This window comes from Thunnus thynnus, chromosome 4 (genome assembly GCF_963924715.1).
Source record: "Thunnus thynnus chromosome 4, fThuThy2.1, whole genome shotgun sequence".
NCBI lineage: Eukaryota > Metazoa > Chordata > Actinopteri > Scombriformes > Scombridae > Thunnus > Thunnus thynnus.
In genome coordinates, this window is record NC_089520.1 from 8,476,063 (window position 1) to 8,485,854 (window position 9,792).

Consider the following 9,792-nt stretch of genomic DNA (forward strand, 5'->3'; position numbering starts at 1 on the left):
GACAGGTTCACAATTTTTCAAGTCTGTCTTAAAACGACAGTCAGGTCCACATGAACAGTGAAAGAGGTTTGTCCTCGCTGTAATCATTCTTCCTGTTCCTACTGACTGTTAAAAGATTCTCTTCAAATGTGCTTTCAACGTAAGTGATGGAGGCCAAAATCACAGTGCGTCCACACAATATATACAATAATAATACAATAATGTTTTTTAATGGATTATCTTCAAAGTTTAGGAGGTTTTTGAGGTGGACAAAACAGAAGAGAGGCGTCTTAAAATTGTGATAAATGTGATCATAAATATTAAAGCAGAGAACAAATGAAATGTGACAGGCAGACACATCAGTAAATAGAATACACAAAAGGTAAAATTCAAAAGCCATTTTTTTATTTAAACGTATTCTGGAGATCTCAAAGTTTTGGGAAAATGTGTCTAAAATGATGCAGAAGACATGTAGAATATGTCGATATGATGGAACGGTGCAGCCATTCAAAAACATGATATAACTTATATATAGAGCTGGAACAACGTGATACACAGTATATATATGATACTGTCAGACAGACTGAAATAAAATAACGTTTCCCTCAGTCTGACAACCAGAAGGTGAGATCTCAGTCCTCATGAAGGCAGAATACATCCTGTTTTTTACATGTCGGCTCTTATCTGAATAAACATCTTTATGTAAAAGTCATGACCTTACAGAAGGACGAACCTGTAACTTCCAACTTGTTCTGACAACTGGGAGCACTGTAATACATTTTCCATTAAATCATTTTTAAATGCATGAAATAAAAGGAGCCAAACTTAAGTTTTAAGGATTTTTCTCTTGTGGTGTGGGACGGAAGAGTCCAAACATCTTCATCATTGTATGTTTCCTCCCAGTCAGACATTATAAAAACAGGCAGATGATGAAACTAATAACAGGGATTAAAGCAAGAAAAGATTTGTGAGCCTGAAAAGTTTCACAGGAGGAAATGTGTACAATATATTGAATTAAGTATTATATGAATTTAATGTTGTCTGAGAACTTCGACCCCTGTGATGAGAAAAGTCATCAATGGATTCGATGTGAGAAGAAGAGATGAGTATCCCTCCTGCTCATGATGGTCATTAAAGTTTTAAAGGATAAGGTCATTTTCTATATTTTTCTTATTGTGAACAAATCTCATGTGCAGAGTATTGTTTGTGTATCCAAAGCCTGATATATCTCATTCCTCTGTGCTGCAGACCTCTGTTGTTGTCCAGAAAACTATTTAAAACACATCAACGAGCCTCACTGTTGCTCTGGGTGACGTGTTCCTTCACCCTTAAGACTGCAGTCATGTTAGTTTGAATACACACAAAACACTTGTAAGTATGATAATTGGCTCTGCACATGAGATTTAGTGACACTACAAATTCAAAATCCATCACAGTTGCAGCCTTTGACAGGACAGAAAACCCTCTTCCTTCATATCATTACTTACTTTTACTTTTCTCACCGCTGTTCTCCAGCTGTGACATCACTTCCTTTCTGTGAACCAGCTGACAAACATCACCGAGCAGTGCGGCTCTTTCTCTAAATGTCCCGTCATGTCTGATTAAATCCTATGTCTGAATGACAAAAATCCACTTGAAGTCAGAAACGTTACAGATTCAAAGTCTAAAACTGGTTTTATCGTATCAGTCCTTCCTGTTGTCCTCTGTCTGTCCCCTCTGGAGCACCGTTCTTCTTCTTCTTCCTCTCCTCCTCCTCCTCTTCCTCCTGTATCCTCTTCTGCTCTTTATCCAGCTCCTCCTGTTCTTTGGCGTCGGCGTCCTTCAGTTTCTCTTCCACGTCGTCGGGAATCTCCACCTCCATCAGGTTCTCCATCCCCTGCTCCGGCTCGTCTCCTATCAGCACCTGGAGGAAGGAGACGGAGGGATCAGACTACGTCTTGACAAATGCAGCAGACATTTTGACTTTTATAGTATGAAAATTAGTTTTATTGTTCATTATATGATGATTTAAGAGCTGCACTTTCTAGTAAAATGTGATTAATTTCTGATTAATTCTTCTGGATGATGATTACAAAAAATGGAGTTGTGTTTTAGGAAGGGAACTTTTATTGTGGCAGATTTTATTTGTAGATTTTGGGACAGAAAAGTTTTTTGTTTGCAGTGTGTGATGTTGTTAATGTAAGAAGTTTTGTTTTTGTCTGACAAATATTTCATCTCTTTTTTTGTGTGTCTTAAAGATGATGAGGGCTGGGAACTTGTATATGAATGTCACAACTAACTAACTAACTAACTTCTATCAATGACGAAAAAGCCAATTAACAGTGGCTCTGTTATAATCAAGTGTACCAGTGAGTCAAGACCAGTATGAACAATATCTGGACCCTGAAACTGAAGCATCTAAAAGGAATTCAGTCATTATCAATTTTATTATTTATAACTGTGTTTTTTCTACTGTGACATGTCAAAGGAGCTTCAGTGAAAAAGGCCTATTGTATTGCATTAAGGCTGCAACAATTATATTTATTATTAATTAAGCTGCAGATTATTTTTTCAATTTATTGTTTTGTGTCTGAAAAGTCAAAAGCCCTGATGTGTCCTTTTCTTAAACTAAAAAGATATTTAGTTTGACATAAAATATCAAATCTTCACATTGGACGAGCTGCAACCTGAGAATGTTAATAATGACCTGAAAAGATTAATTGATTTTCAGTCTGTTTTCAAAACTTAGATCCTTCCTACCTGGACCAGTTTCTCACAGGCCGCTCCAACGTGGACGTCTTTCTCCCAGCGGTGAAACTCTCTCAAGATCGGATAAGCGTTCTTATCTTTTAGCGTCCGTCGGCCACTTTTGGTCGCTGTCAGCTGCACGAGAGACAAGCAGTGAAGAGCTCAACATGGAAACATGTCTAGAAATGTGCGTTTGTTGTGAGTGTTGGTTGTGAGCGTTCATTGTGTCGTACCAGAAAGAGCGTTTCCAGCAGCATCTTCCTGATGTCGGGGTCTTCTTCTCTCTCCTTGTCCTCTGGGAGGTACTGCAGGTCCACAGGCAGACCTGAACATCACATCAACGTTTGTTACTGGATAAAATTAAACGTCTCATTAGAGTTGAAACTAAACGAAGCTGGTTTCACTACACAGATGATACGACTTCATTCTGCTTTAGCTCTGAGCAGGACTTTACCCTCTAATACGTACAGTAGCTACGAGCCAATTAGATGTGAGGGTTTTCTCTAATTTTCAATAACTGTCCCGCTCATCATTTCAAGGAGAAATAAAGAAAAACTGAAAATCATCATCCATTCTTAAAAGAATAACTCTGGTTTGTTCAGTGCTGCACTTTCATAAAGATGCAGGAGTCATGAGACAGATAAAAAAAAAGATTTTGTCTTTTTCTCCTTCTTTTAAATATATTTTGTCAATCAATATTTATTACTGACAAATGTATTTCATTGCTTTGATGTTAAAGAATGTGTCCTTGTGTTTCAGTGTGATATTAAAAACAAAACAAAACCAAACAAAAATTCATATTCTTCTAAACCCCAAACTCTTATTACATGAAGAATGATGTAATCTGTGGCTCCTCGTGTGGAATAATAAAAGTTCAGGTAATGTGAGAGCAACACTAATCAAATTTATTTATTTATACAACATTGATTGATGTCTGTTTGTTCTGGAAGACGGATCCTTCCTCTGTTCCTCGCTCTGAGGTTTCTTCCATTTTTTCACTATTAAAGTCTTTTGGGGAAGTTTTTTCTAATTCTAATCAAAGGTCTATGGATATAGAGGATGTTGAATGCTGCCTCATCACACACATAGCAAATGACACCAATCACTCCCCACATTACTTCTGTCTGGCTGAACAGATGCAGAACTTTAAGATGGAGGGGGCTGCTTTGGTAGTTTTGTCCCTTTCTTAAATAAATCACCTTGCTGAATACTACTTATAGATGCATGTGTGTGTGTTTATATACAGCAAATGAATGTAGAGATACAGGAAAAGGCATAAATGTGTATACATGACTGTATATTTGTGTGTTTTTCTTGTGAGACATGAACACGTGCAGAGTGTGAAAATAAATGTAAACTTCCTTTGACTCACTCAGTTAACATCTTTAACTTGACAGTTTGTTTAAACATTAGTGTTTCCATTTCTGTTGTGCAAAGTGTTCTTGCTACTGACTGTGACTTTACAGCAGAAACACTTTATGAATGCAGTTGGGTTAAATGTGACAGACTGAATAAACTAATTAACTATTATAAACACACGCTCACCATCATTCTCTTCCTCACTCAGCTCCTCTGGACCTGCCAGCGGCAGCAACAGGAAAGGCAGGATGTCCACAGCGTCGCTTAGCAACCAGTCATGATGGGCTGTACAGATTGAAGAGAAGTTTAGATCACATGATTTATTCGCATTTAGTAGAGGCTACTTCCCCTGACGACTTGCTGACGTAGTTGCGGTTGGGAAGAGTAAAGTGTTTGGATTTCAATCAGTCTCGAATGCTTCTTGGATGTTTTACACGAAGCTGTTTTGACATCAGATAAGTTTCCCATCCGCCCGACACTCATGAAGTCTCTGTGTGTGTGTCTCACCGTGGTCAAAGCAACAGTTGCGCAGGGTGCCTATGACTCCGCCCCTCCTCACCGCTGATGCCTGGTACTGAGTGTAGGGCAACAACCTCTGGACTACACACCTGCAACACACACACACACACACATATAATTACTACATGCTGCAGCAGCTGCAGGGCCAAATGATACCAGTTTATAGATTACGATCAAACTTCCTGTGAACATTAAGGGTGTAACGGTATGTGTGTTTGTCCTGAACTGTTCAGTACTGTTCAGTTTGGTTTATGGCTTTCTTTGGTTCAGTATGCCCTATGACCCAAATATTACTACTGATTGAGGCTAATGCATTCCTGTGGAACACACAGAGCCTTCAAACCTGAGCACATCTGGCTAACTGCAGCAAAAAAAAACAGACATAACCGACAATATATCAGATCTGTCAGGTCTGTCTCATCTGTCTGATGATCAGCTCTTCTCCTGCAGTGTACATCAGTCACCTGTCCTTGTCCAGCATGTAGTTTCTGGCATCGGGCAGCTGCGTCAGGTTGGACAGCAGAGGACCCAGGTAGTGGAGCTTCGCCTTCTTGTTGTAACCTTCAGTGCAGAAGATCTCCACCAGCTGAGCCAGACCGACATCCTCCTGGAGGACCTGAAACAGGAAAAAAACACTTAATCTCTCATTATGCCGCAATGTGAGCAGGGCGCGACCAGGAGACCTTGTTCTGATGACCTGGGAGGACTCATGGACTATGATTTACTGTGCAGTCCGGCTGTGTCAGGCCTTAAAGTGATTGAATTAAAATTTAACAGGAAGCCAGTGTAGAGAAGATAGCCCTGAGGTAAAATGAGAACACTGTGGAGTCTCAGTTAATTATTGTGCAGCGGAATTTTGAATTAAAAGTGATGGTGTTACAGCATCTTGGTTATACATATTTTCTGTTGTCTGCCTGTGATATAAACCATTAGGGTCTAGATTTTGTAAAGGTTTACTGTTATATATGCACATTTCTGTTGCTTTACCAGTAATTAAGCTCACAGTAAAAGTAAAAATGAATGAATCAGCCATTACAGCAGGATAAAAAGGGTATAAATAAACAGGACAGCTCTGAATAAAGTAATAGTATAAATGGGTTTATGGTTTGTTGGAGTATTAATGGAGTACAGCTCTATTACTGGGACCCACCTTGAACACAGTCTTGCAGGTCTTCTCATGGCGGGTCAGGTTGGACAGGATGGTGCAGATCTGATCAGAGAACAGGTAATCTGGATCCATAAGGTTCTTCAGCAACGCTGGAAGAACTTGGACATCTGTCACCAGCACCTACACCGAGACGAGAACAAAAACACCGTACATGAGATCAGCGCTGAACACGCAACATCTCTGAAGGCTGTACGGCTCTTTTTGTTCTGTTTTATTTGTCAAATACCAGTTATCACAACAACCAATCACACTGGGAATGTGGAGTTTTTCACAATTCATCAATAGGAGTTAATTTAGACCCAACTACGCTGATCAATCAAGGCTGCTCACCTTGTGCAGAGTCTCGTCAGCTGACAGGTTGATGAAGATGTGGTAACAGTCCTTCACTATGGCAACAGACGGGTCAGAGGTCAGCGCAAACAGGGCAGCAAGTAAGTCAGGTTTAGAGTGGAGGAAGCGGCAGCCATCTCTGAAAACAAACACACAAAAAGACAAATGAGTTACTGAGGGAAGGTTAAGGTGGTGCACTATCAGCTGACTGACAGAGTACAAGGATGTAAATCCATCCAAATAAATACCGCAAACATCGGTGAGGAGCTTTTCTTACATGTAACCACAGTAACAGGAATAACCACAGTGATTATTCTTCCATTAAGTCTTCAAGGTTCACTCTGATTTGCCAATTTGAGTCAATGTTTGTTTGCTTTACAAATTTAGTTCTTTAAAATAATACACTTTACCAATAATCATGAGAAAAACTGTAAATCATCTCCTAAGTTCAATTATACTACAGTTCAGCGCACCTGCAGAGTAGCCGCCCCCCTTAAAAAGATCCTACTTCAAGTCTCATTTTTTACCTTCAGACTGTGCGACAACAACGATCACGTAAGTTCATCGGATGTCACATTGTGTGAGACGCCTACAATAAAATCTTGGTCACAATCTGTGTCAGACTGTACGATGATAACTTGAGGCTTTCAGATTGTGCGCTGAATGTGTGGTGAATCATAGCGATGTGATGTAAACAGAAAAAGTAAATGAAAGCAGAGACATCAGTTCGTGTCGTCCATCTGAGCCGCTCATGTGTTTTAAAAATGCAGCAATGGCACACAAACTTGTTTTCCTTTTCACTTCCATTGTTTTGGTTTTTGTGAACATATTAAGGAGAACAAGTGTTTTCTCCCAGAGCTTTATTAAAAAAAAAACTGCACTTGGACAAATGTCATGCTGGACAGTTTATTCTGTCATTTCATGTTGTGTTCTGATTGGTTTGTTTGTAGATGTGGGTTATAGCAGCCGTCACATTGTGAGAATTTGGTCTTAAATTTCTGACACTGTCACATTTTGACCTCAGGCTGTTTTTGGTCACCAAACTCCAATTCAGTCGTCTGTGGACGAGTCTCACGGTGCGAGCTAACAGCACCGTTTTTGATTGACAACCAAAGATTTTACCATGTTTCTCTCACAATCGTCAACTTTTGTCTCAGAAAGCCCAAAATCACATTTGAAAACACTCTCTGACATTAAAACACACACTCATAATGAGTGTCCTGCCCATAGTTCAGTTATACAATCCTAATGCACTTTTGAGCACCTCTCCTGTCAACCATCATGTGGATCACATTGTAAGGCAGTAGACGAGGTTCAGGACTAGTCTAGCATTTGTATCAGAGCTGAGAGCATCATCCTCCTCCTCCTCCTCCTCATACCTGTGTCCAGACAGTCCCAGGAGGTATTCGGTGGCGTGACCTTTGACATCAGGTCGTGTACTGGGGGTCAGGAAGGAGAGCAGCTCTGCAGCCTCAGAATCACTCAGCATCTTCTAACTGTGTCTGATAAACAGCAAGAAAACCAACATCAGCACAGACAACATTTAATGTACTGATACTTTATACAAGCCTCACTGAAATCAGTAAAAACCAAACTCAGCATGAATGAAAACCATAATAATATAACATACCATATATTATCCATGGCTGCTACAGTCTGATATGAAACTCAAACATAAGCTTGTATTAAGCTGCATTTTGGTGTTTAATTCTGCATTAGGTTGGTAAGTTTTATAAGCCATTAAAACTTCTGATTTTGACAAAGAGAAAAATAAACTTAGACTTAAGAGTAAAGTTGAAATTCACTGATAAATTCAAATTTAAGACAACCTGATGACCTTGTGGCCTGATATTTCTACAACTAAAACTTAATACGAGAAAATATTGTAATAATTAGTTTATAACAGTCACTATAATTGGAATATCAAACCAACATGCATAATATCACAAACCTTATAAACAAATTATTTCAATTTTCAGTCCACCCTCCCTGAAATGTGACCCCGACTACACGCTGCTTTTTGTAAGTCATCTTTAACAATGTGTTGTATTTTTAAAGCTTGTTATATTATCCATTGTGTCAAATCTTCATCTGAGAAGTAACTAAAGCTGTCAAATAAGTATAGTGGAGTAGAAAGTACAATATTTCCCACTGAAATGTAGTGGAGTGGAAGTATTAAGTAGCATCAAATGGAAATACTCAAGTAAAGCTACAAGTACCTCAACATTGTACTTAAGTACAGTACTTAAGTTACTTTCTACCTCTGTATATGAAGACTAGTTTATGAAAATGTTTGTTACAGACTCAGCTTGTTAACACTGTTATTAGTTTTTCTTTCTACACTGACATTACATTCAAAGATCTGTGTGAACAGCTGATATCTGTGTCATAAAACAGCGAATCATTTCTGCTTTTATCTCAACATAACTGCTTGAATATTAATTAAATAAAGACGCTGTAAAGAATAACGTGTGTGTTTAACGCAGCTCAGTCCACGCTGTTGTTTACTTCAGCATGGTTTGTTGTCATGTTGGACAGGCTAACTACATGTTAGCTACAACAGCTAAAGTTAAATTATTGGCTACCTGCTTCTCACACATGTACAAAACTACATTTTCAGGTAGACAGTACAAGTTTGACACAATCGTTAGCCTTCAGTTATCTTTTTTTTTTCCAGTATAAAAAACATCTTACCTTAGTTTAGCTATAGGGTTTGTCCAGTTTTCATGTCTCAGTTAGACCTCCTCTATATTTCTCTACTAACATCACACATCAGCTCAGGCACATGTGGACGCTACAGGACTGCAACTTCAACCTGAACCAATCCCGTCGTGTCGCTCTAGATGGTAACCCTAGATTTGCGGAACTCTCGCGAGATTTGTACCCGCTGTTCATTCAGTGTGTGCGTTGTTTGTCATTGTACAAAATAATAATGTTTTATAGTGTGTCGACTCTGTGGTTAAGGTCTGATTAGATTTAGGCACAAAAAACACTTGGTTAGGGTTAGGGAAAGATCATGGTTTGGGTTAAAATGATCACTCTCGCGAGATCTTTCGCAAAACTAGGATTACCATCGACCCCTTAGTCCCGCCTTTCTTCCGGGTTAGTTGCCTCTGTTTCTTCCTTTTCTATCACTTTAAAGGTTCCGTCTGGACATTACTGCCATCCAGTGTTTGACATCCAGAGATGAGTCTCCGTCAAGCTTGTTGATAATATTCCAAAATTGACTTTGAGGACATGTTGTACTATCACAAACAGGCAGAAACAAACATGACAAAACTCTATTAAACTTATTTTAACTGTGGGTAATCTAACATCACAGCTATTGTTTCAAAAGGAAATGTATGTGTCCACACACCAAATAAAATGTAAATGAGATGTTTTTATACATACGGTTTGTTCCTTTTTATGCTTATTATTTTATTTTAGATTATTTTATATTTATTATGAGGTATTTTCCATCACTCTTGCCACCACTCTTGAGTATACTGCTAGATTGAAAATGTTTTACTTTTATGTTGTTACCTGAATTTTATTGTGCTGTTTGAAACTTGAAATAATAATAATGATTATAATAACAGTTTGTGTTGTTTCGACCATATGCAGCTCAGTAATTAAGCCACAGTATCTTACTATCCATGTGCTGCTCAATTGTTTAATAAAGCATTCAGGTAATCCTCCTTCACTCCGGTATTGACAGTATCACTGGT

The 9,792-nt window shown here is 38.7% G+C and overlaps 1 protein-coding gene across 1 annotated transcript; it reads right to left on the bottom strand.

Annotated features, from left to right (window-relative positions):
- Positions 1–362: 362 nt before the first annotated feature.
- Positions 363–8,933, bottom strand: hgh1 (HGH1 homolog (S. cerevisiae)). The gene is made up of 10 exons (XM_067586428.1): positions 8,777–8,933; positions 7,462–7,584; positions 6,083–6,221; positions 5,735–5,872; positions 5,049–5,200; positions 4,573–4,673; positions 4,252–4,350; positions 2,940–3,031; positions 2,719–2,841; positions 363–1,882 (listed from the first exon to the last, which is right to left on the bottom strand). Exons 2-10 carry the CDS (start codon positions 7,569–7,571, stop codon positions 1,655–1,657), a joined length of 1,182 nt encoding a protein of 393 aa, XP_067442529.1. The 5' UTR covers positions 7,572–7,584; positions 8,777–8,933; the 3' UTR covers positions 363–1,654.
- Between the last annotated feature and the right edge of the window lie 859 nt (positions 8,934–9,792).